At 40.9% G+C, this 26,383-nt stretch overlaps 2 protein-coding genes across 2 annotated transcripts; both read right to left on the bottom strand.

Annotated features, from left to right (window-relative positions):
- Nucleotides 1-68: 68 nt before the first annotated feature.
- Nucleotides 69-6,181, bottom strand: LOC310951256 (protein-serine O-palmitoleoyltransferase porcupine-like; the record flags this gene model as incomplete). The annotated part of the gene is made up of 14 exons (XM_083919399.1): nucleotides 69-170; nucleotides 477-587; nucleotides 3,416-3,501; nucleotides 3,671-3,734; nucleotides 3,822-3,898; nucleotides 4,033-4,133; nucleotides 4,216-4,341; nucleotides 4,493-4,507; nucleotides 4,807-4,827; nucleotides 4,926-5,056; nucleotides 5,162-5,343; nucleotides 5,549-5,592; nucleotides 5,738-5,930; nucleotides 6,046-6,181. The coding sequence occupies 14 exons, from the start codon at nucleotides 6,179-6,181 to the stop codon at nucleotides 69-71; spliced, it is 1,389 nt and encodes a 462-aa protein (XP_083775525.1).
- A 4,002-nt stretch (nucleotides 6,182-10,183) lies between these two features.
- On the bottom strand, nucleotides 10,184-13,768 carry LOC310951842 (uncharacterized protein). Its single transcript, XM_083920282.1, has 4 exons — nucleotides 13,539-13,768; nucleotides 13,350-13,437; nucleotides 11,647-11,743; nucleotides 10,184-11,526 (listed from the first exon to the last, which is right to left on the bottom strand). Exons 1-4 carry the CDS (start codon nucleotides 13,735-13,737, stop codon nucleotides 10,537-10,539), a joined length of 1,374 nt encoding a protein of 457 aa, XP_083776408.1. The 5' UTR covers nucleotides 13,738-13,768; the 3' UTR covers nucleotides 10,184-10,536.
- Nucleotides 13,769-26,383: the final 12,615 nt, after the last annotated feature.

The raw sequence follows: 26,383 nt of genomic DNA, 5'->3' as shown, positions 1-26,383 counted from the left end.
CACAGTGCAGGAGTGGAGAACCAGCCGTACATCTTTCATTATTGCTTCTCTTTCTCCGTCTCTTATTATTAGAGAATGAGGCGGTACAATACCCAGCAACCAAATGTGACCCAGTGGCTTGTCCAGCTCAGCTCCGACCACTTCTGAATGGTATGATGGGTTATATCGTCCTGTAGGGGGCAGTACATATTATGTAAGCTTAATGGGACAATACAGTACATATAGTATAGTAACGTTTACTTTTTTATACCTTTCTTGAAAGTATTTTATCAAAATGTCTTCTTACTTTCTGAACAGAATCTAAAACCACCTATACACAAAAAAATATGAGTCCTCTCCTTTGAACTATAAAAATGCCGCAGCTCTGGTTACATTTCTATATAGAACGGCATGTCACATAGTGTGCTGTACATTTTATGAGTACAGGGTGTATAAATATAGTCGCACACATTCATCTCAACATTTTGTGACCTCACCTCCTCCTCCTCCATGTAGTCCACACTGGAATTGAACACAGAGCCCAGGTACGTCAGGTGGAGTATTGCCAAAGCGCTGAATGCTATGTTAATCACATACACCCATAGCTCCTGCAGAGGGAGAAACACGGCATCATGGAAGAAGAAACTCTGTGGCTTAAAATCAATATTTCAGACACTTTTCATATCTTTTTCATTGTAATATGTGTCACTTTATCTCTTAAATATCCGGAAAATCTATTCTCTCAATCAACTTCTTACATAGTGTTAATGAAACTCATAAATATTTAAAGTTATGGAAAAATACTTCATAATTTGAAACCACATTTTCAAGGGCTTTAATGTATCATTGCCTTAGTTATGAACAGAACTATGTAACAGTCAACGCAGGTTGCTTTTTCTTGGCATAAATCATCATTCCCTCTCCCTGCTGCTCTTGACGTGTGTAACCAATATAACATGAGGGATTTTTGCTGGGCACCTTGCCAATAAACTCCCAAAATATATCAAATGAAAGCACATGGTAGACCATGTGGGCTGCTTAGTTTTTTTTCTGGCATTGAAACCTGATGTGTACACTACTTTTATAGTACATTAAGTATATCTTTTTAATGATTAGATTAGTTAGACTAGACTAAACTAGTGTTTACTAATGTGATTTCTCTGCAAAGGAAGTTTGTCATTATTCTTATTACGGAAAAATCAAAGGGAAGTGGCTTGATTTTCCTATTTTTAAATATATGCAGAGAATAAAAATAGAGACCGCATTTTTAACTTCTGAATGTTAACTAGGCCAGATGATCTACTAGGGACTACCTCCTGCTCTGAATGGAAGTGCCAGCAATGCCAGGGCAATGGCCATTTGCACAGATAAAATAGTTGGAATAAAACCAGGTTATACTGTATACAAAACACCAAAGGTCTGCGGTTCGAAAAGGGGACATGTAGTAAAATAACTAAAAACAGGAAAATACAATTAACTATAATAGAGATTAGAATACAAACTAACAAACATCCAATATATTAATGGCAGATGAGTATTACATTAGGAGCAGCATTATATTTTCTAAAGGAAGAGTTTGACCCTTTATTTGTTTACTCTTCTACTCTGAATAAATGTGAGCCAGGAAATAGTGAGCATACCTTAGCATAAAGACAGGAATAAGAAGGAAACAGCCTAAAGTTGAAAAAATAGCATACCAGTGACACTCACGGCATCCAGCCAAAAAATAGGGTTCTGAACAGCAATATAAGGCTCTCTTGGCTCAGTTGTGGGATCAAATCCTGATCCCATAGGAATCCAGGAACTGAGCGAAGTCAATTAAGGTGGGCACCTTTTTCAAACATTGTCTTATGGGAAGCCGATAGTCTTGGACTTTAAAACCCCTGATCTGCTACATGTCTTGTGTGCTGTGAAAAAAATCGGGTTTATTACTTTATTATCCCTTAAAAGAATAACATGTGCAGAATGCAAAAGTCAAAGCAACATTAGCCTAATATGACTTATACCTCTGTGCTATAGACCACAGGTCCTTTTGACTAAACAACCTACCCGAACGCAATGTGCAATCTTTTTTTTAAAGAGACCCGATCGGAAAGGGATCTGGAGACATTCAGACACACTGTCAGCAGTAAATTAAAAAAAAATGGGATAGCTTAGCTCTGTGCAGCAACATCTATGAGCCAAAATACCCTCTTCTAGATGGACCACCTGAAATGTTTGACATCAAGCCTTCAATGAAAACTATAATTTATTACAAATTGGGTTGTATTTTTGTAACTCTGACCGTCGTTTCTATCAGATATGATAACATTGTACTTATCAAGTTACATGCCAAAATCTGGAAATGCAGTGACGACAAAAATACTGTAGCAATAGACAAAACGACCGTCTCTAGTATGGGCTGTCCTCCGAGCTGAGGTCTAGCTCTGATTTTTAAGAAAGCAGAACATGGTCCTCTGTTTGTACAGACGTACAAAGACACTCAACTTCCCCTCAACATCAAGAAAAAAGATCAGGGGGGTTACATTGTGACAGATTGAAATAGAGAGCATCATGACATTCTGCATCCTACGTTGGCACGGCCTTGTTTATGTAGTCGAGAAGACTGTTCAAAAAAACTGAGGACATTGCTGAGAAAAAATAGGTACGAAGCAAGACAGCCTTGGTGACATCTATAAAACCTGAGCTCTCTCAAAAAATGAAACTGTATTCCTCCACCCACAGTGAGCTTCAGGCCCCTCCATTACAGGCTATTCAGACTAGGGATTGACCGATATGGATTTTTTAGGCCCGATGCTGATACCGATTTTTTTTTTTTTCCGTCAGCCTTGGCCAATGTCAGAATCGGACTGCTGATTAACTAAAAAAGGCATCTCCAGCAACACAGAGCTGCCTGTGGATGCCTGTCTGTTAATTAATGCCGGGGAAAAACCGCTGAACGCAGCAGCCCACATCGGCGGATGCTGATACACCTAAAAAACGCAAATATCGGACGATGCATCGGTCCATCACTAGTTGTGAGCAAGATTTGTGAAACTCTTGCGAGATGGTTAAGGTTAGGAACTGACCTTGAATGGTTAAGGTTTGGATAAGTCGTCCTGTGAGAGTTTTCACAAATCAATGGTTACCATCCAGACACAACCAAGAAATAGTCAGGCACATAACCCCCAGTAAAACCGCTACCGCTAGCTGTTTCACTACAGTCTTTATGCAAAGCTAAGCAAACCGTTTCCTGGCTCTAAATTTATGCTAAGTGTGCAAACAGTATTTAGAGACATCTTCTCATCTGACTCTCTGCAATAAAGCAAATAGGCTTCTTTTTTTTTTTTTAAATATCTAACTAATACTTAGATAAAACCTGCTGAAAAGCCCACTGCTAATAGGACTAGTAACAAAGGATCCCCCTGTCTGAAAAGGAAGAGAATATGCATATTACCCTTTTGTTCCGGTGAGTGCAGTTTGGCTGACATTTCTTTGACAGTACACAGGCATTAAAAATTGCTGCAAGCCTCTTCCGCAACACTGAAACACAAAACAAGACCAAAGCCATAAGAAGTAAATTACAAGCACTGCGGTGAACAGAAACGGTGTGTAATAGCGGGTGCAATTAACCATTACTGCAAAGCTAAGCACCTTCTCTAAATGGAAATGTTCTAATGTGGAAAAGAGACAACATTAAGCAGACTCTCACCATGCTCAATGTACGTAATGAACCCAAGAGATATAAGCACTGCACCCAGATGAAAACTCAAACCCTGTCAGACACAAAAGTTAGAACAATCCCCTCGTTAAAACAGATACACAACAGTGACCGTGAGACGTCCATGAACCATAGTACTCACATGCAGAAGAGCGCTGGCTGTATAAGTCACCATGATGGCGGAGAACGTTCCAAATTTGAGAGCACTCTGAAAAACATCTGTGAGATGAGAGCATCAGCTTGCTTGAGAGCGTCTGTTTAAATGAGCCATTATCATGCCATGTTCATAATGAGAGCGAAAAGCAAAAAACAGCTGCTGCCATCAAGCAATCACCATTAACATCATAACTCACAGGTGTGCAGAAAGCGAGACATGGGCAGATTCCAAGACGTTACCACCTCTACCATCGACCGAGGAAACTCTATATTCAGTGGTTTGGACACAGTCATATCCCTACAAAACAAAAAGGGAAAGGGAATATTTTAAAATGTCGACAAAACATACTTTCTGTTAATGATGCGCATGCAATTCTGACCATTTGAGGTTTTCTTTCTCCTCCGTGAAGCCTGCTCCAGCCAGAGTGGTAGTAGTCTCGCTCAAATAGCCAACAAAATAATTGCTGAAGTGGAAAGACATCATGTTCTCATACGCCAGCAACCACCTAATGCGATGACATTAAAAGAAGAAGAAGAAGAAGAAACAGATGGATATAAAATGTCAAATTCAGGTTAAAGAGACAGTTCTAATAATCTGAACTATCCCTTTAAATCAAACGTTAAGAATTAATCATTGCACAACACTGAAATACATACTTGGCCGGTGTACCTCTGAGAAGCAGCAGAATAAAGAGAGAAGGTTAGCGATTTAATTCATATAAATGTTCTATCGTCTTGCCATGTGATGATCTACGTCTCAGCACAAGATGGTGTGGTAAATGAGGGGGTGACGCGGGTGTCCTGATGCACGTGTGGCTGCACAGAGAGGGGGTAATGATGCGTATACATGCAGGTAAAGGTGTTGTGCAAATGGTAAACAGAAAATAAGCGTGCGTCAAAGAATATAAAATATGTGCAGGGCATGGCTACAATGTTGAGCATCAGAATCACTAAGACAGACAGTTCATTACCTGATCTTCCTCCTCTTTTTGCTGTAAAGCAAAGCAGGTAATAGAAGAAAAATATTAAGCTGTAGGATAGCAGAGAATAACCAGAGATTTTGATTTGTTTCTCTCTATGTGCCACTCACCCTCGTAGTAGCTTGTCTCCATAAACCGGTATGAAATAAGGGAATAGGTACGGTGCCACACAGTTGGAAATAACAAGGCAGACCTGGCTCTTCACCCAGCTAACAGACACTTTTAAAAGCCATGAAAAGCTCTGAGGAGAAGAAAGATTTGAACAGTTAGCGCCTCAGGATAAATCTTTTCAATAATCCTCACCCCCACCCTCTTCCATTCTTAAGAGATACTTTATCACATTTACCAGCTTACGTCCTTCTAAAGCGTCTTTGTAGCTGTTGAAGCTGATCCAGGGACCAAAGATGACTGTGCCCACAAAGTAAATATAGCCCATGAACTCAATGGGCGACGGCACACTGGTCACGACACCTCGGTCCAGATCGAAGGCCAGAGAGATGGCTTTCATGGCAACCACCATCTGTGAACCTGGACAACAGCAATAGCACTTAAACAGTCACTAGATTCCAACATAAAAACGTTATAAATGCTGAATATGGGAGCGGCCGGTGGCTTGAAAAACTGACAAAAAAATAACAATAAAAATGCTGAATACGAAGGTAAAGCTAGAGCAATCACGAGTATTCAGAAATGTTTCAAATGTTGCTTCCTACAGAAAAGCTGCCTGGCCTACCTCTCATCTTGTGCCAGTTGGTGGTGTCCATCATGTGCAGCTCTCTGATGAAATTGGATAAGAATAGCTTCAGTTTTGATGTAGCAAATCAAACTTTACTGCTGCACTGACTTTGCAAAGTGTTCACTTCAAACACAGAATTGTAATGCACTGCTGAGCTGTTCGTGTGCCACAGGAAGCCTCTCTTACCCCAGCAGCAGGTAGATGAGCACAGTGATGGAGAGGAAGGTGCCTCGGATGGTGGAGTGGCGGCACAGGAAGAGGAAGAGGTAGCAGAGAAGGCTGAGAAGAACCACCCAGATCATATGGAGCTCAAAAAACAGGTAAAGGGTGTAGAAACCTCCTGCTACTGTACCCAGGTGCTTCACAAAAGAGGGGAGGCCTGACGGAGCGAGATAAAGAAATATAGGACCGGGTGATGACGATGATGACCATGCATGCTATACTGTATGTAGGGTGAGTAACAACGAGTAGGCGCATGATAAGTGGACTCTCACCCAACATCCAGAGGAGCCGACACAGCAGGCAGATGACCAGCAGCTGCCATACTTGCTCCAGGCCCTGCTGAGCTGTAGGCAGCAGGCAGCCATGAGCAAGCTCCTGGAAAAACTTCTGTCTGCTGAAAGCTCCCATCACTACACTTAAACAGCAGAGGGAAGCCATTTATACAACAACAACAACAACATGATATACAGCTTCAATGCACCGATACCACATACCGTGTGCAAACTTGCAGGCAAGCTCACTACTAAATCACTCACTCTTGATATCATGACATCAAACTTCAAATCCCAGCATGCACCGCACCTCTTTACAAATCCGTGCAAATCAATGTTTTCAAAGTTCTGGCTATGACAATGACATATCTCTGTGCTAATCTTTGGTATCTTTGTTATTTTTGCAACAAATGCATCAAGCTGGAACTGTCAGAAAGAAGTCTCGTCGTGCACAACACAATGCTGAATTATGTAGCAAATGCACTGGTGAACTGAAGACTTATTTACAGGGCAGCATGAAGAATAGTAGTCATACGCTATCCTGCAAGGCATGCTCTCTCCGCAATGCAGTCGAGCAAAGGGGGTTGAGTTGACTCACAGCTGCATTCCTACACCGGCTGCATTTACTGCACTGATGTTCAGCGCTGTACGACTTGCCACAAAGCAAAGCAATCTTAGCTCGTATAGATTTGCTAACCTTGTTTAACCTCGCCAGCGGGATTTACATGAATGCAACCCAACAGACTTGAGAGCGGGTTCCCAGCCCCCCACGCAAGGGAGCAGCTGACTGGACGCCCCGGGCAGGTCAGGGTGTTTTCCAGGGGGGGGTGGACGACTTACCCTCTCGGAGCAGCAGCTGGAGCTTCCTTCCCGTGTTTGTCTACTCTGTGCCCGTCCCTTGTACAGTGAGTTAAGAGTGTGCGCTACCGCTGTGTTTCAAGCACACTCGGTCCAGATGATGCATATCTGGATGACTCCCATTGTCACAGCATCAGCACCACTTGCCTGTCATCTAGGCAGCCAGGCGGAGACAGATCAACCAATCGGATGCTTAGGGTCCGGGGGACGCCAGACAATCGTTGCTTTCGTCTACTTTAAGTGACAGTCGGGTGGGCCAATCAGAATAGGCGCCGGTGCCTTCTGACCAATAGGACGTGTACAGCGTGCAGGTGGACTCAGACGGGAGACTCGCATCTGGCTCGGAGATGTGGTTTTGGAGGGATGTATGACTAATAAAAGCAATATGCACTTAACCTACTTTTTCATGGGGGGGAATTCTTTCGCCAAAGAAACAGAAACCAATTTATATTTGTGCCTCAGTAAATACTGAAAGTTAGAGGCTGCAGAAAAACAATGATTCTTTGGTAATGTAACTGCATCTCTAGTTTTTATCTGCTAAAAATGCAGGTCTGTTTACTGAGATTTTATGTAATGCATGCAAAAAGTTATCCTTTTTAGTGGGTAATGAATGGGTTTATTAATGATTTAAAAACACATTTACTTATGCTATATACAGTAGATCAGCAGCAATTTAGCCATTAATAAGAGCAATGTGGGGGTTGCCAGGTTGTGAAAATCTCTTTGATTGTTGTTTCACTCATTAATAAAGGTTAATGGATCTTACTTTTGAATAATTAATCGATTCTACAGTTAGAAATGTAAGTCACTGATAGAGAGATGAATGAATGTCATGAGTTTAACACTTTTAAATAAGCCAACAGGTCTGCAGTTAAAAATGTTTGACTAAAATGACTAAAGTGTCTCATAAAATATCAGTTCTACACTTTCAAATATATGTTTTGTGTAAATACGTTACTTGTTTTGTAGTTGCAACAAACCATCACGTCTGCCGTTGTAAAGGTTGATAAATTATGAAAGGTCCAGATGCTGCAGGGGTAAAAACACCTGGCTGATCTATTTAACATTTAATCATTTACACAGCTTAATCACAACAGTTTAAAGAGCGCTTTATTAGAAAGAGGTGCATAACTTTACAATCCAGGCCTGTGACGTTTCATCTGAACACAATACCTAAATGGTCATGATTCAGACCTGGATTTAAATGGCTATCCCTTTAAGAGCAAAAAGAAAAAAATATGTCTTTGCTTGATTCTAAAATAATCATTATTACCCGTACAAACAAACAAACAAACAAACCTTTTATTAAATAAATTGGTTATAAGTAGGTTGCACTGTTGAGCAGCAGACTTGCTTTGTAGTACTTCTAACCCATGGTGTAGTAGAAGTAAAAGCACTATTTGGGAACCATAACAGTGACAAAAAGGCCCAACAAATGAAGGTTTGAAAGCAGCTTACTGTTATTTTACTGCATGCCTTCATTCTGCAATGGGATTATATCACATCTCACAAAACAAGCTGGCCATTCTAATGTAATATGACATTCTGATAAGGCAGCTCCAAGACAAACAGGCAGACAGTTTGGGGTCAATGTAACAATCTCTCTATAGTGCCACCAACAGGACAAATGCTCTCAAATCCCTTAGGTTAAAAAAAGAAAGAAAATCCAGCAAACACAGTATAACCATTTTTAATCTGCATAAATTACGTACATCCTCTATTTCAGTTTAGACGCATTGCATAGTTAGATTTCCTTCAGCTACTGTTTCCAAATGAAAATCAGCCTCATATGGACCCAATGTATGTAAATAACAAATACTTATTTATAGATGTGACTTACATCTATACAGCAGTACAGATGTTTGTTTAGTTTTAATGTGGAGTTTTAATGTCAGTGTTACAAGGCTCTAATGCTATGACAGTAAGTCAAAGACAAAGGCAAAGAAAACCTTTATTGTTATAAAATCATCATCCATTGACTGCAGTGAATGAGATTGAATGATTACCAGCAAGCTGATGTGTCGACAAGCGTTAAAACCCATAACGCCAGAGTCAGCGAGTGTGTTGCATCGACAGTAACGAGAATATAATGCAACATGTTTTACTTGTCTCCCTTAAAGTGAAATTCTGGCATAAAATCATCCCATGGTCTTTTTTCACCATTACACCCTTCAAATAAGCCGTTGGGACAATTTTATTTGTGTAACTATTAACAGAGAAATTCTAGTTAGTCGCTAACAGCCGAATGTGGCTAACACTGATTAGCTGGGGGCAGCAAAGTGAACGCATTAAAATGTCTTTTTTAACCACTAATACTGCTCAAAATAACACCAAACCTCTGCAGCAGCATGAGAAGAGTCCCTACACATAAAACAAAGCACCAATGGGCTCCTTCCTTTTGGATTGACTTTGGTAATCCACTTGAATGGACTTTACTATGAGAGGAGCTGGTACAGGGGCCAGTTGGCAAGTCTTTAAAAACACTCTTTTAATAAACTCTGGGTTCACTAACTGCATTGTTGGTGCTTTGATTTATGTGTAGGGACTCTAGGTTTGGTTTTATTTTGAGCAGCATTAGTGGTTAAAAAAGCTGTTTTAATGCATTGACTGTGCTGCCCCGTGCTGATCAGTGTTAGCTGCATCCGGCTGTTAGCAACTCTCTTGGATTTCTCCGTAAATAGTTATTACACAAAAAAAACCTACTCGATGACTTATTTGATGGGTGCAATTGCCGAAAACGACCCTGGGATGATTTTACGCCGGCATTTCACTTTAGGTCTCTTCTGCCATTATGGGAAAAACAAGTTCTTAGTTTGCCCTCTTAATACGCTACCTCGTTTTCTGTCACTTCCACATTTTAGTACACAAAAGCCAACTCAAAAATACAATACTTGTATATCCCAAATAAAAACATTAAAAAAAAACACTACATTCTGTGCAAACACATTTCTATAATATGAAACAACAGCACATTATCTATGTTCTTCCCAGGCACTGAGGTAGATACGAAAACTGAATTCTGTGACAAGTCTTGTCAGAAATTATGCTAGATAAAGATATTCCTGATATCATTCATAGCCATGTACACAGACTAAACTGGTTAACTGCTAAACAGAATATAGTCTGCAGTCTAGTTTTGCAATCCAGGTCAGTTCGATTTTTACGTGCAGAACACTTATTTACCAAACAACAGTGGAAAAACAAATTACTGGAGGAACATTTACTAAATAAAAATAGCAGCATTATGTGTTAAAACATCAAAAATATATGGATGTGCTGCACCAGATTAGTTGTGTCTAAAGAAAAAAGGCACTGTAGAGAAACGTGCAGCAACGTGTTCACAGTATCAGTATCACTTCACGCCATACAGGCAGCACAAGTGTTACTTATTAAAAAAAGCTTATGTTTTAGCTGTAGCATCCAAACACACTAATCTGTGACAGAATGTGCTATTAGCTTCATGATACAAGTCTCTGTATAAGTAGTAGGGATATGTGAAACATCACTGTCAAAGCAAACGGGCCAGATAACTCCAAGTTAAATTGTACTGAAACAAAGACAGGATTAAGTCACTGCTTGTTTTTAAAAGTGATAGTTTCCTCCACTGTTTCTATCAGAGCAAAATATCCAGGTCTAAGCAGTTTGTTCCTTTTTGATGTGCTTAATGATTTGCTGATCTGGAGGAATCAGGGGCAGCTCGCACGGTTCCTCCTTCACAATAAGCGTCTCCCTCTTAACATTAGGTTTACTTAAAATATATTCATAATTTCTTTTGACCTCAAGTAATGCGGAGGTGAGGAACTGTGGTGAAAAGAGCTTTAGTGAGGGCGGGAGCTCTGGAAGCCTGGGTGGAAGGGGCTGAACGAAGACTGTCGGAAAGTTGGGCCAGGGTGTTTTACACTGAGACGTACCTGGGTTGAACCTGGGTACCGCAGGGGGTAGGAGGGGCACAAAGGAACGTTTTATAAACACTGGTTCAGAGGTTTTTGGTAAGATTTTAGGCTTTGGGGGTATAGGCGAAACAGTCACGGTGCTTTGAGCATCGTTATCCAGGTCAGCAGTCCGACTTGGCTCAGGCTTCCCCAGCAGATGGTTATCTGGCGTCAAATTACTGTAGAAATGTTGAGGCTCTGTGGGGGTGGAATCCTCCTCATACTCAGTTACAGACTCAGCCAGTGGCATGAATGCAACGTGGTTGTGACGTTTGCAGAACAGTACGCCACACTCGCGGCACTTCCTGCCATCTTTGACATGCAGCAGTTTGTGACGCTTGAGGTTATGGTTCGAAGTGAAAGTTCGATCACACATGTTGCACGGAAAGGACGGCTCGAGGACACACTGGTGCTCAGTGAAAACCGCCTCACTTGTGAAACTCGTTCCACAAATGTCACAGACAAAGGAGGCTTCTTCATCATGCAGCCGTTTGTGTTTCAGAAGCTGTGGCGCATCTGTGAAGCTCTGATTGCACTCCTCACACCGATACCCACCCGCTGGTACGAATACATGTTTTAGGAGCACAATGGGAATTCTTTTGTCTAGATAAGGGATGTCTGCTGATGCCTGAAGTGGTGATGTCTTGTTTGGGCTGGGTGTTTCAGTCTCATCCTCTTTGGTTTCCTCTTCCTAAAAAGCAAACACAGAAGAGAATCCACCGTCAAGCAAACGTTCATGTCTTCTGAATTAAATATACTGATTTTCTAAAAGGATTCAATTAATGCATAAATAATACTTGGTAGCTGTAACCTTTGATGGTGTCCGTATTTCTTGAGGTGGAGTTGTTTCTTCTTCCATTTCAGCCGTATCGGCTGAACGTCGCCTTTTTCTACGACCTGTGTCAAACCTTTTGAGAAAAATAACTGTGTGTCACGTATTGGTGGAAGTGGAATAGGAAAGCTTTAATTGCACTTTTCAAATGCAATAAAGATGGTGAGCATCAACAGCTTGTGTTGCGAGATATTACTGCAGCAATGCTCAATGCTACCGCAGTGCATAATTAACAATAAACAGTTACCTTCATTGACCAACTGTTTACAGTGGCACAAATGAAATGTCAACACACGCACACATGCACGCACAAACACACAAGAGATCAAAATTAGAGTAAAGTTAAAGTTATTAATACTTGATATATTCTGAAATACTGTTGTTTTTTTTGCTCAAAATTTGACAGAATACCCGCTGTGGCTATTCCACTGCTGTACTAGCATGTTTTTTTTTTAAATACCAAGGAGGAAAAAAACAGTGAGCAAAATTAGAGAACACTTTCACATCCCTTCCAGTTATTTATTAACTAATTGACTTAATTGTTGGACATCTGGATCTGCAGCTCTCCTGGTTACTTTGTAAAATGGCAAGTTGCTCTAAGGAGACTGAAACCCTGAGACAGCAGGTCGTCCAGATTTAGACCAAAGGGACGACCCTCTCATCATCAGAGAGAGGTTGGGTGTTCACAGTCAGTGATTTCAAGAATATTGAAACTTTACAAAGACACAGATTTATTTAAGTCCTTAAAAAAGGCCGGTCGTCCACGTTAGACAAGCGCCCGAGAGAACAGGTTTATGAGAAGACTCAAAGGGGAATCGGTTCAACACTGCAGCTGGAGTTGTTTGTCAGTTCAGTGCTGAACAGGGCAAGAGTCTGTCTCTGCACAGTACTCATCGTTCAAAACAATTTGGACTGAAAGCCCACTCTGCAGTGACCAAACCTCTCATCAGCAGAAAGAATAAAAAGGCTGGACTTGCCTTTGCTGAGGAGCATGTTGTGTGGACAGAGGAGAACTGGCCCAGAGTGACTTCAGTGATGAGAGGACGTTCACTTTATTTGTCTCTGATAGAAACATTGTGTTCGGCGTAGGACTGGGGACAGACTGAACCCAAAGTGTGTAAAGTTAAAGTTAAATCTGAAGGAGGAAGTGTCATGGTTTGGGGCTGTTTTCTGCAGCAGGAGTTGGGCCTCTTCTTCAGCTCCATGTCAGGGTGAATGCAAATGTTTATGTGAACCTCCTTCAGCAACATGCAACACCTTCACTGCAGTTGTCTCCAAATAAGCTGCAATTTTCATGCAAGTTATGAACAAAAAACAAAAACAAAACTGTATTTCAGAAAAAATCTAATATTTTCAATTTGTTGGCTAATCTTGATCTCCAATGTTCCTTTTTTCTGTTTCCAGCTATTTTTAACTGTTAATTGTTTTTACTGTGTACATAGACTATTATATATTGTATTTTGCATCTGCTATTGATGCTTTTGTTATTTGCATTTTGCACCCGCCTCTTTGCTGCTGCAACACTGTAAATGTCCCCACTGTGGGATTATATCTGATCTTCATCCCATGTAACATACATTTCAAGCAGTTTCAAGCACTTTATTCAAACCTTGAAAACACCACACTAAAGCTCAAGTGCACCTGTGCGAACCCTGCTTATAGCATTAATGTGCATTTCTTACTGGGTCCCTCCTTTCTTGGGGCTCTGTTTGGCGCATGCAAACACAGAAGGCACAAAGTCAGGGCTGTCGTGGTCCATGGACGCTTCCTCTGTAAAAACATGAAAAACACAAACGAGACAACTTCAGAGTTTGAACATATCTACCTCAGCCTGCAATAACGGGGGTGAAATGAAAGCACGGTTAGCTTACGTGACTCAAAATGAGCGCCACACACACGAGCGTTGGCCCGGATCTGCTCGGTTCTGCCGTTCACTTGTCGGATCGCTCGGAGCCATAACCGTCTCCGGTTGGCCTGAAACGGTCGAGACCCGGACGGTATCCTGTAGAACTTCAGTTTGCTGCTTGAGGAATGGCGATTTGTACAGCCAGACACGCAACAGGCCAACATTTTAACTTCAAAACAGGAGTTAGCTTCGGTTTAGGAAGTTACAACGGCCAACTTCCGTTGCCAAGATGCGCGCGCACCTCCGTGAAAGTATGGAAGCCCGTTAATGCCAGAAGAATTTGGTCCGTGATTAAAAAACATATTAAAATACTGCAAGTCTTAGTATTGCAAAACAATGATTTAGTATTGCAAAACAATAACTTAGTATCCCAAAAATAATGACGTTTCACAAACTAACGACTTAGTATCTCAAAATAATGAGAAACTTCATCATGGTTTTGAATTAGGCCTAACAAGGCCTATGCACATTTCAAGAAGGCTTCTCCTCATTTTGAGACAGGCTACTAACTCATTATTTAGAGGAAGATTCTCAGTATTTTAGGATAATAACCTGTTATTTTGAGATACTAATACAGTATTTCTAGACTTGTAAGCCTATGTCATTAGTTTCATTAATTTTCTCATTATTTACGAGATACAAAATCATTTTGATAATGTTTCTCATTATGTTGCAATACTAATTCATTATTTTTGAGATACTAAGTCATTATTTTGAGGTTTCTCATCATTTGTGATGCTAAGTCATTATTTTCAAAACATCATTATTTTGGATTACTAAGTCATTGTTTTAGTATTTTGAGATATCATTGTTTTTGCAAACTTTGCAAAGTTATTCTTTTTTGATACTATGTTATTAACTTGTCATTGTTTCAAGGAAGTGGCTCATCATAATGCCGTCAAAATATAGGTTTGTAAATACTTGTTTTAATGGTTAAACCGCTGAACAACAGTCTATCTGTAAACATTTGTATTGGCGGGCAGCAGAGAAGACAGTTTCGTTAGCACAGTGACCACAACATGGTGCACTGAGGACCCCTGCTGGAGGTTGTGTAAGAAACACTCAGCTCTTTTACTTGAATAAAAGTATATATGCATATATATATATACAGTATGATTATGTAAATACTCTACAAGTAAAAGTTACTTGAGTAAAAGTACAAAGACATTAGCATCAAAATATACTACCAAAAGTACAAGTAGCCTGCTCATTATGCAGAATTGCCCATTTCAGAATAATTAATGAAATTTTATCACTGGATTATAATTATTGAAGCACTAATGTGTTTAATGCTGGTAAAGTTTGAAATAATTTTAATGTTGTGTGTGTGTGTGTGTGTGTGTGTGTGTGTGTGTGTGTGTGTGTGTGTGTGTGTGTGTGTGTGTGTGTGTGTGTGTGTTTGTGTGTGTGTGTGTCTGTGCGTGTGTGTGTGTGTGTGTGTGCGTGTGTGTGTGTGTGTGTGTGTGAATTAATTAAATTAGCACCGGCTCAAGGTGTGTTTCATTGGTCAGCACTCACAGGAAGCATAGTGTCCTTGGTCTACAGACATAATTTCCAGTAATGAGTGCAGCAAACCTAGAGCGTCTTCACAAAAACAGCCTCGGGCAATTTAAAACATGAAGCATTTCAACATCATTTCCTCTGCAGAGCCACAACTAAAACACATCCACATCTTTTCTTGTGAACATAAACGAACCCCACTGAGATGACAGTAATTAGGACAGAGGGTCACACTGTGTGAAGTTCACTGTTCTCTCTCCAGCTTCTAACATCCTGCAAATGTTAATATTTCCTCTGCTGTCTATTTGTGTAGCCCATTATGCCCTAGCTGGTGCTTTATCTCTGTCCAAATACCTGCCAGGAATCTCTTACTGTCTTTTTATTCAGCAGTTTTTATTCCAGTCGTCCCTCAGAAACACGAAATAAAACTGAAATGTCCTTGGATTTAATTCTGTTTAAAACACCGTCATAAGTGAGTCCTTAAGTGAAACCTTTTTCAGAAACATCAATGCTTCATGGTTATTGTTGGTGGAGTACTGGCATTAGCACTCTTTTCTTTCTTTCTTTTCTTTCTTTCTTTCTTTCTTTGCATGGTCTTTTCTTTCTGGGGTTCACACAGTCAAACACTTTTACACAACATCATAGAGCAGCAAATAACCACATTTTCATTTTCAAGTAATCTGATTGATTAATCTTTTGGTCTATAATATGTCAGAGAACAGCAGTGTCCATCCCAGTTCTCAAAGTGCAAGGTGATGTCTATAAAGTCTTGTTTTGTCAGTCCAAACCCCAAAGTTATTTGATTTAATATGATAGAAAACAGAGAGAAGCCGGAAATCTCTATATTTGAGAGGCTGAAAAAAAGCATTTCCGCCCATTTTTGACCCCTCGTTGCATCTCTACACTTTAGTCTCATAAACACAACAAACAAAAAGACTCCTCTGAACTAACGATCAAGTACAGAAGAGAATCATAATTGTCATCCTTTCAACGAACATTAAGCTTTGAGCTTTCTCCTTCTTATCTTTCATAACACCTTACGAGGAGGTACACATAACCCTGAGTCATTACAAACTAAGTAATTAGGAAAACCTATAAATTAATAAGCAAACATGTAATAATTAGTGGCTGAAATACTCAGAATGGAGAATCAAAGTACTGCAGCGAGAACTAATTATGAAATAATGATGCATTCTTAGTACAAACTCTGTAAGACATTAGTTTAATTGATGGCACAACAAACAGCAACTAACTAAGAGTTTATGCATTACAAAGTCAAATTCAGATCATAATGCATACTCAAGCAAGTCATAGACAGTGGTTCTTTAAGGTAACTTATTCATATCTGCACTTAATTCAGGAGTTATCGTCAGCCATAGTCATTCCTTACTGCTGCTGAATGTGTGAATCTCATTGTTGAGCTTTACACTGTCACTTTCTATTATTATGCTTTATGTGACTGATGGATTTGCCATTTAATGGACAAGCAATTTTACACGGAAGACTTTTTGATTTGTCCCAGCAGTCAAAGCGTAAAAGTGTCAATAGTAAAATTAATGATGCCAACTGAGACACGACAGAACGGAGCCATCATTAACGTTATTAGTAACGCATGTGCTTTTACTACTATGACAAGTCCAAATGTCTGCTGTGACAAATGCCTGCAGCGATTGTCGTCTCCCCAAGTGGTTTTTCAAAATGTATAATATTTGACATGGCATGTATATGCTTTTAAAATTCAGACATTTAAACAAGTAAGACTGCTGATGTAATTATTTCCTAGATTTGGTAAAGTTAAAGAATACGGCTTAAAATGTTTTTCTTCTTGTCAATAAATCTCATGAAAATATTAAAATCAAAAGTGCACTTGTCTCTCTCTCAGCACATTTTGACTTCCCCAGCTTCTCTGTCCTACAGAAGATGTACACCTTTAAAAACAGCCCACAAATATATCGTTTTATGTTTTTGTGTAATTTCCAAAAGCAGCTGAGCACTTAAGTTTTTTAACAAAAGCTGCTTAATGAGGAAGAGATTGTGTGTTTATTTGGAGTTTGCATCCACAGAGTATTTATTGCAGCAGGACAATAATAAATAATGAATAATGAACGATTAGGTCACCTGCTTTAGTGTAATCTATTTTTTTTTTTTAAGTTTTTGGAGGTGGTTGAGGTCTATGTCTTTAGCTGCACAGATCAAGTTATAAGTGGTTGTGGTCTTTTCACTTGAATAAGGCAAGTAAAGAATATCAACATGCTTCACTTTTCTGTGTTGGTACTCCACCAACAGATGTCACTGTTGTTTAATGAGGGAGGGTGGTATCCTCTTTGGTTTTCAAGATTTAAAAAATAACCGTAAAATTACATCAACACCTGACTTTTTAGTTTTTTTTTTAAAGAACCATTTGAAACCTCAAAACTCTAGCGATTTCTGTTAGAATATATATTATATGACATTATGAAAGTGATCGATCCTCCCCACTTACTTTCCCTGTTAGAGACCTTATAAAAACATGTCACCACAGAGCTCTAACCTGAATTGTTGACTGCGATAAACAGTAACCCTGTTGAGCTCAATGTTGTGGATAAACGCTGCTTTAGCTTCTCATAAAATCAATCTATAAAGCTGCGTCTGAGAGTTAAATCAATATTATTTCATTTCCACCCACACCTCCAGTGAGAGAAAAGTCCTACTGACTGGTGTGTTTAGTCACTATTACACACACTGGAAGTCTTTTGTACCGCAAACAGCATCTGACACCTGTGAAGCTTTTCTCTGGATCACAAGATTTTCTCCTGCAGTTATAACCTTTTGTGCAATCATGGACTCCATACTCCACATCAGGATACAACTGCTCATCAAGTGTGCTTCTTAATCTACAAGCTTATGACCTGAAAAGAAATAAAAATGGGCACGGCCACTGTGTCCTTTCCCTCCCTCCCTTTTCCCCTCTTCTCCCTCAAGGTGACTCCTCCATCTGCACCCTCCCTGGTCTTGCCAATCCCTCTGTTTCTCTCTGCAGTTACTATGGTACAGTTACTGGGATCTGATTCTCTTATTCTTTCTATGAGCTGTCACTATCTCACCTGTTTCGTTCTAGTTGTCCTACAGACATCAATCAAAGCTCAGTGCTGCTGCTTTGTTCCTCACATGTGTTTGAGCAAGAGAGAGGGGCAGGTGGGTCATCAGAGTTGACAATTTCTCCTCTTATTGTGACGAAAATAACCTCTAAAACAATGCACTGTTTACCATGTCTGTTGCACACACGCAGTTTTATTCCATTCATATTTTCCCCTCTCAGAGATGAGGTGCGTCTTTTGTACCGGCTACATTCCACCGCATCTCTATTTTAATTACCCTTTTCTTCACCCCTCCTTGCGCCGTTTTAAGTGGAGAGAAAGGAGAGGGGTGGGGGGGGGGGGGGGGGGTGTTTAAGGATAGATTGAGGAGAGGATATAAAAAAAGGAAGGGCGGAGTGGAGTGTGAGTAAATGGGTGGCTTGTTTCGGTTGAAGGCTGAGGAGACAGAAAAGAAAGAGAGGGAGAGATACAAGGCCAACCCTTCACTGTTTATGCTCACAAGCGGGCCAATAAAAAGTAAACCATACATTTTTTAGAAAACTGTTTTATACACTTTTTCTTTCAGTAATCAAAAGGATACGCCTGCTTCAAGCATTTACGACCCGTGTATCGCTCATCACTTGCCATGTTTGACACTTTTTCAGCCGGGTATGGGGCGTGTTGCTTCGTGGTGGGGTTGTTGCCTCTACATTGATACTGACAACCTTTTCTGTTTACCCAACATGCACAGCAACCCACAGGCTCAGCAGCCACTTCCACCAGGCAGTGTTGTGGCTGACGCTCCTGCCATCACTCAGTTGTCTGGTGAAGGGTTGAGCCACTACAACGCAATTACACATTCATTTCACCCACACAGCCAGCCAGCCAGCCAGTGAGACTCCCCTCCCCCTCATGCTCCCCATCTCCTCCCTGCTTTCCTCTACTCTTTCTTACCCTCCTTTCGGCAACGCCTGCCCTCGCCAAACATCACCATCTCCACCTGATACGGCTCAAATGCCTCCCTTACACCTTGAACCTGCACCTCCTTCTCCCATTTTACCCCTCTCTATTTTACACAAAGGACAGAAGCAGAGCTGAAGCGAGAGTTGGGAGGTGGAGGTCAAAGGGGTGAAGATAAGAGGCGAGGTAAAGGGAGAAAAACAGCATGGAAAAATAGTGTGAAATGTGAAGGGGAGGACAGAGTAAGAGTGGAGGTTTTCTGGAGGGAGAACAGGGTGGGTGGGGGTAGAGGAGAGACTGGCTAATGATATATTGATTTGGATGAGCCTGGGGCAAATAAGTAGGTGTGTGGGAGGAGGAGAACCACAGCTTGCAGATGTTTTAAAACACCTGGGTGGGATATATTTGGACAGAAAGAGAGGCACATTTTGTAAACATCTTCAAGTATCTGAGCAAAAGGCTTTTACGAGTTTCCACAAAAAAAAAAAAAAAAATTATATTTCAATGTTGTACAGCAGCTCTTGCATGTAAAAAGCAATTAGAAGGGGATTTTAATTGGTTTTTATGTTAGAAACGTGATAGCTCAGCTGTCTGCCAGAGCTCTGAGCTGGACCAGAATAATATCAAAGCTTCTGGCTATAAAAGCAGGCATTTAGACAGCGGCCAGCCATTGGGGATCGCATTAGGTGAGATCACTAAAGGGAGAGATGGAGGGAGTGGAATTAATGTGATTTTGTACGCTCTCTCTTCATAATGTGTCAAGGTGTGTGTATGTGTCCGAGCACATGTCCTTGTGGGCAAGTGGGTGAAAAGGTGTTCTTATTGATCATATAATACATGGCTGGGGGAACGATTCAGTCTCTATTGATCTGAAGAGTCAGTGGAGATCGAGCATCATGATAGGAAAATTGCTTGGGAATAATCTGGATTCTCAAAGCTGGAGTCGTTGCACGGCCAGCAGGACTACAGTTATATTCGGACACAATATACGTTAATCCAATTCATTGGTTTAGCTCACGTTGAGCCTTTATGAAGCAAATATTCTACCTGGTTGATGCTGCATGTGTCATACTGTCATGTTAATGCAATGCTGGGTTTCTGTCCACGCTGCTAAATGTAAATTCATTGAGCAGGAGATGAAGACTATATTGAGGTCTCTACATTAGCTCTTAAATTAATTAGGCCACTCTCTAAGCCTTCCTCCTCCCCTGTGATACCGCTATAATCACCTTTCCCTTTGGACAATTCGACGCCCACTGCACTTGTTTTGTGTATTCCTTTGTTTCTCATCCTGCTGCTTCATCCCCAACTTTCTTTCATGTTCTCTTCACCCTCACTTTACTCCCGCCTCATTTTTTTGCTCATCTTTTTCTCTTTTACTTTTAAAATGCAGCTCTCAGCATGGGTCCTTGTTAAGGTTGTCCAGTAGCCAGTTATATGCTCGGAAACTTCTTTGGTCTCATTCTGCCTTGCTTATATTCCTTCTCAGGTGAGACGGTCTTGGTAAAAGCCAACCCCTCACCTCCCTTCCTCCTTTATCCCTTAAATCCCCTCTGTCTCCCTCTGGTCCTCTTTCCGCCCAATCCCTGCTCTGTGTTAAGTCTGTCGTGACACAGTGGCAGAGTGAGAGGAGAATTGGGAATAGAGGATATAGAGTTGTGATGAGTGAAGATTTGAGAACAGTGATGGGTTGACATTAGGGAACAATGGCCCTCCTGCTCCTCCCACATCTCCACTCACTGCCACGAAAAGCCATTAATTTGTGTACGAGGACTTACATGTCCCATGTGCCAATCAGCCTCTTACGATAGATTATTCAATTCTGTACGGTGCTCAACAACTCATGTGAGCCAGCTTGTTTCTTTTCTCTCCCTTTTCATAAAAGAATAAGTTGTGCTATTTACATGGTGTTACAACATCCCCCTTTTTGTCTGGAGCTCCATTTAAAACATGAGGCTTACAGTTTAATTCTTCACTGCGTGGTTTCTACTGTCTTACATAAAGACAGCACACTCACGCAGACACACCAATTAAAACAATCCCACATTAAAAAAACAAATAGTAAGCAGAACATTAAAGTCCCTCAGAGGAAAATCTGTGACTTCAATTTGTTTTGCAGCTCAATCCAGTTGTAATGTGTTTTTAAAGCTAACCTATTCTGTGGTATGAAGTCATGGTTGTTCACTTTGACTTCAGCTGGCAACTTAGATAGATGGCACTATAGCTATCAATATAGCTTTGATTAAGGCTAGCGAATGCGACAGTTATCTTGAATCGAATGGCGTGCAGTGGTTAAGTGATATCCAGCATGAACATGCAGGATATCTCCATTATCCAAAGTAGATAGTAAACTATAGGTGTATATATACTGTATATATATATTGTATGTGTGTGTGTGTGTGTGTGTGTGTGTGGTCTGTTTTGAAGGCAGAAACAAACACTATCTGGCTATGAGTATCCAATTAGTTTTTGAGTGAAATGTTTACCATGGGTGTTGTAGAACAAGCTATCCAACCACATTTATAACTACTTATAATGCTGTACTGGGAGGTACTGCACACTTGAACCTGTTTTTTTTTAGCAATAAACTACATGGTATGACTGAAAATTTATATAAATTTGGTAAAGAAATGTCAATATTAACACCGGCATTGATGTGTGCATTCAAAAACACTGGTTTGATGTTATTTTGAGCAGTATTAGTGGTTAAAAAAGACGTTTTAATGCCGTCACCGCGTTGCCCCGGGCTAATCAGTGTTTTAGCCGCATTCGGCTGTTAGCGACTCACCGGGATATCTCCGTTGATAGTTGTTACTGGAAAACAATTGTCTCAATGGCTTATTTGATTGAGTGTATTTGCCATAAAAGACCCTTGGGCAATTTTACGTCAGAATTTCACGTTAAGTTTACAGCTCAAAAAACATATTTAAGTGTTCAGAACCTCTTTAATAAAAAGAGTGACAGAGGCCAAATACAAACTGCAGACCTGGTTTGAAGCATAGCATTTTTTTTTATACAAAATGGTATTGTCATCATAAATATGAAAATTTGTATTATTTATGTACAGAATGAATAATAGGGGGCCTAATATTGAGCCTTGTGGGACACCTTTATCAACTGTTTGGTATCTTGACTCTCCCGATGTACATAAGTGTTCACTTCTGTCCCTCCTTGAGTCTATTTTCGTAGCTAGTTAATTAAAAAGTCCACGCTTCTGCTGACCAAAGTTTCCTCCACTCTGATGTTGAGGCACAGTTACAGATCATACTCTCCTCAGTCAGACTGGCTGTTCTTTTCTTTCATTCTTTCATTTATCCGTCTCTCCACAGTCCATATAAGTCCCTATCTCATGCATTCTCAGCTTTAAGGCAGCTGGCCCTCATCGTTTTCCTCTATGAAATAGATTTTCACGCACACAGTGACTTCTCCAGAATGTGAATGAAGCTGCTGAGGGGTCGTTCTCTACTACCGTCAGTCATAAACCTTACTATGATATGGCAATCACGTCACATGCACACATACACAGACGCAAGCATGCATACACATGTTTGCAAAAGAAATACAAAATATGGTTGTTGCAGCAGCAGTATATTATGTACTGGAAGTCTTTTCCTCAGAGCAGTAAATAAATAATGAGACCGCTGTTAAAATTCTGCCAGTATTTCTCTGCTGCTATCAGCTCTGAGCCTCCCTCTTCTGCGTCTCTCTTAAGAAAAGGAAGGTCTCGCTTGAAAGAGGCTGTTTTTTGTTTTGACTTTGCTTTATTCCCTTTGCTTACTGTTCACCCCTCTTTTTAGCTCCTTTTTCTTAATATTTTCCCTTTTTACTCCCAACGAAGAACTTTCTTTGTCTTGTATTCATGTATACATAATATATATACACACACATATATATATATATATATATATATGTGTGTATATATATTATGGGGCGGCAGTAGCTCAGTCCATAGGTGACTTGGCTGGATCGTAGGGTCACTGGTTCAAGTTCCGGTATGGACCATGTATGGAGCATGGACTGGTGGCTGGAGAGTTGCCAGTTCATCTCCTGGGCACTGCCGAGTTGCTGTTGAGCAAGGCACCGAACCCCCAACTGCTCGGGGCACCGGTCACTGGCAGCCCCCTCGCTCTAACATCTCTCCTTAATTGCATGTATAGGTCCTGTTTGTGCATGTGTGTATTTCGGGCCTGTGTGTGTAACATGATTAATAATAAGAGTGAAAAAATTCAATTTCCCCGTTGCGGGATCAATAAAGTAATTCTTCTTCTTCTATATATATATGTATATATGTTTATATATGTATATATGTTTATATATAAAAAGCATATATATATATATATATATATATATATATATATATATATATATATATATATTATGTACGTATGTTCCATTAACATTTTTACAAGACAGAATTTTCCCCCTGAAATGTTACAAAAAACAGTGTGTGTCCAGCACACACAAACATATATACATATATATTTATACATATATATATATATTATGTACGTATGTTCCATTAACATTTTTACAAGACAGAATCTTCCCTCTCCTGCTTTTTTCTAATGCACAGAATGTGACACATTGTCTCGTGGAATATTACAGGGAGACGTGAATGTCTTTCAGCTTCTGTTCTTGTTTCCATTACTCATGTAGAGTTGAGATCTGCATGTGAACTAATGTCAGACCAAAGGGAGAGTTCAGTGGAGAAACAGAAGGGCGGAATACTGCAGGCTGCATGCCCTTTGTGGCGTAAAGTACAAGAATCAGTAGTGGATAATGTGACATGACAGGCGCTGGTATTTAATCCGGAAAAAGATCATGACATGAGGCGGATCTGTCCGTCTAAATGTGATGATCTGTACTTTTCTCTCTTTCCGAGCGGGCAGTTGATATAGGAGTATTTCCACATAACACACTGACCTTTTGTGTTGGGTTGAAGATGGAAAGCAGACCGGGGCTGAGTGATGCACAGGTGCCACAGATAAGACAAGAGAGATGTGTGCCTGTCAGTGTGTTTGTGCGAGCAAGTGTTAACTATGTGGGGTGCACTGAAGATTAGTGGCTCTCTACAGCCTTCTGAGGGCTAAGATACGTGTAAGCCTGTTGAACTTAACAGCCAGCATGAATTTCAAACGGCAAATATTGCTTGACAGGAGGTCAAAAAGTGACACGATACCGCACGCTCACAGAAGTTGTTCTTTATTTCTTGGCTGCTGATAAATGACTGGTGTAGCAGAGAGAGTTCAAACACACAGATGGAAAACTGATAGACTGTAGAAAATGATGGTATCCCTATAGAAAGGTCAACCTTGCACACATTTGTATCAGCGACTTTAATCCTTTTTGCCCTGTGGACTGGTCCCTTCTCCAGCCCTGAGGTACTTGGCAGTGGGACTGCAGTGAACGTGCCCCCACAGATGTTTTTAAATTAAAAATTAGCAAGCAAGTAGTGGCTCTGATTGTGTGAGGAGTTTCACTGGGAGAACAAGGAGAGAGGATTTTTTACTCACAACTATCTCCCAAGCTGGGCAGATACTTAAAATGAAATGTCTCCATATGTCTCCGCCGCCTCGCCAGCCCCCCTCCTCCTCAGCAGGTCATTCAGATTACTGCAGAAAACCGTTGTTCCACCCCATCTCTGCCTCTTCGCGGCTCTCCCACACAGTCATTTGCATTTTTCTCTCTTGGCTCTCGTCCATATCTTTCATTCATCCTGTCACACCTGTTATTCACTTGTATTTCCTCTTTTTTCCCCCCATCGGTGTTTCTTTTCCCCTCCTTCTTTGTGGCAGCACAGAAGCTCATCTACATGCACAGCCAGTCATGAGCTCTCTACCTGCTAAAGGCATTTCTTCACTGGTATGAAAAAGTGCACTCATCCTTCTCTTTCTAATTCCATCTCATAACAAGTCAAGGGTGGTAAAGAATTACTTACATGCCACAAGATGAATGAACCTATTCCCTGCTTGTCTGCGTGTCTCGATAGTGCTGTGCATGCATACCTTGATATTTCATTCACTTTTATGTGGCTTTGGTTGTTATCTCCTGTCCTGCTCAGACAGTATATGCATGGGCTTGCTCTCTTGCCTGCAGACAAGCAGAGGGAGGCAGGGGGAGAGGAGAGAGTATAGGAGGAGGGAGAGGGTATAGCATATGAGGTGTGGGTAAAAATTATGGGGTACTAGAAAAGAGAGCAGTAGCCCAGCCCTGGAAATAGAGAGAAAGATGGTGAGGTAGTGACAGAGAAAGAGAGAGAGAGAGAGAGAGAAATTATACAGCGTGAAATCCATGCGAATTCAGCAGTAGTAGTAGTGCAGCGTCCAGATCAGCAGGCTCCTTCACCACTGGGGGAACAACCGCCTTTTGTGTTACCCCCCGCTGCAGTGGGGGAGTGCATTTACCGTCGCGCCCAAGGGGGAGAAGCCAAGAAGTATCCTCCAATCAGCCGTTAGTGATTTCTCTCATCTTGTGAGGCTGCTGGTGGTGATTTATCACTGACCTGAGACAAGCACTGCACTCCGCTCGAACACCCCAACCACCTGGAATACTCTGCCATGGTTTTTTTTAATATCTTTTCTTAAAAAACAAACACTGTCTTTTGGATATTCAAAATAGACCAAGGACAAAAGGAGGATTAAAATGGACTTACTGACTGCCATTCTTGAATTTCCTTTTTTCCCCTCCCTGCTGCAGACTGAAGATGGACTAACTTTTATGGGTGCATTTGTGCCACATGACAACATCATTTCATAGAAGAATATAGGCAATTATTTGTCATATTTCACTTCATATTTTAGTATGAAAGCATGACAAGCAGGGGGTGATTGTAGACACTCCACTGCAATAATCATGTAGGAAGGATGCTCAGGTAGATAGAGCCATATGGTGATGGATAGGAGTTGGAGACTGGAAGAGGGGGTGACAGTTGGAGCACACCTGCCTGCTGAGCAAGTCTGACACTTCGCTGTAACTTGATTTGCTCTCCAGACTATCAGGTTGTCTTTTCCTAAGTTATCGCGCTTCTCACCCTGCAGTGCTGGCGTGTATATAACTGTGAGTGTCTGTGGTTTGTGTGTTAGGAGCCAGAGTTTGGGATTACACTGCCTCCGGAAATGATACAGAGGTGTAGTGGAGCCTTGAATGAGGATTAGCAGCTCTAAAACCTTGTCGCTGGCAGCACACTGGTCCATGGACATTTCAGACAAGACTCTCAAGTCTCACCGGAGGATTAAAGATAAAGGTTTTAACCAAAATGACAAGAGGAGGGCAGGAAGGGGACGGGAAGACAGTT

Source organism: Echiichthys vipera, assembly GCF_963691815.1.
Source record: "Echiichthys vipera genome assembly, chromosome: 9".
NCBI lineage: Eukaryota > Metazoa > Chordata > Actinopteri > Perciformes > Trachinidae > Echiichthys > Echiichthys vipera.
Note: the sequence above shows the minus strand (reverse complement) of the source record. Positions and strands in the feature narration are given on the sequence as shown.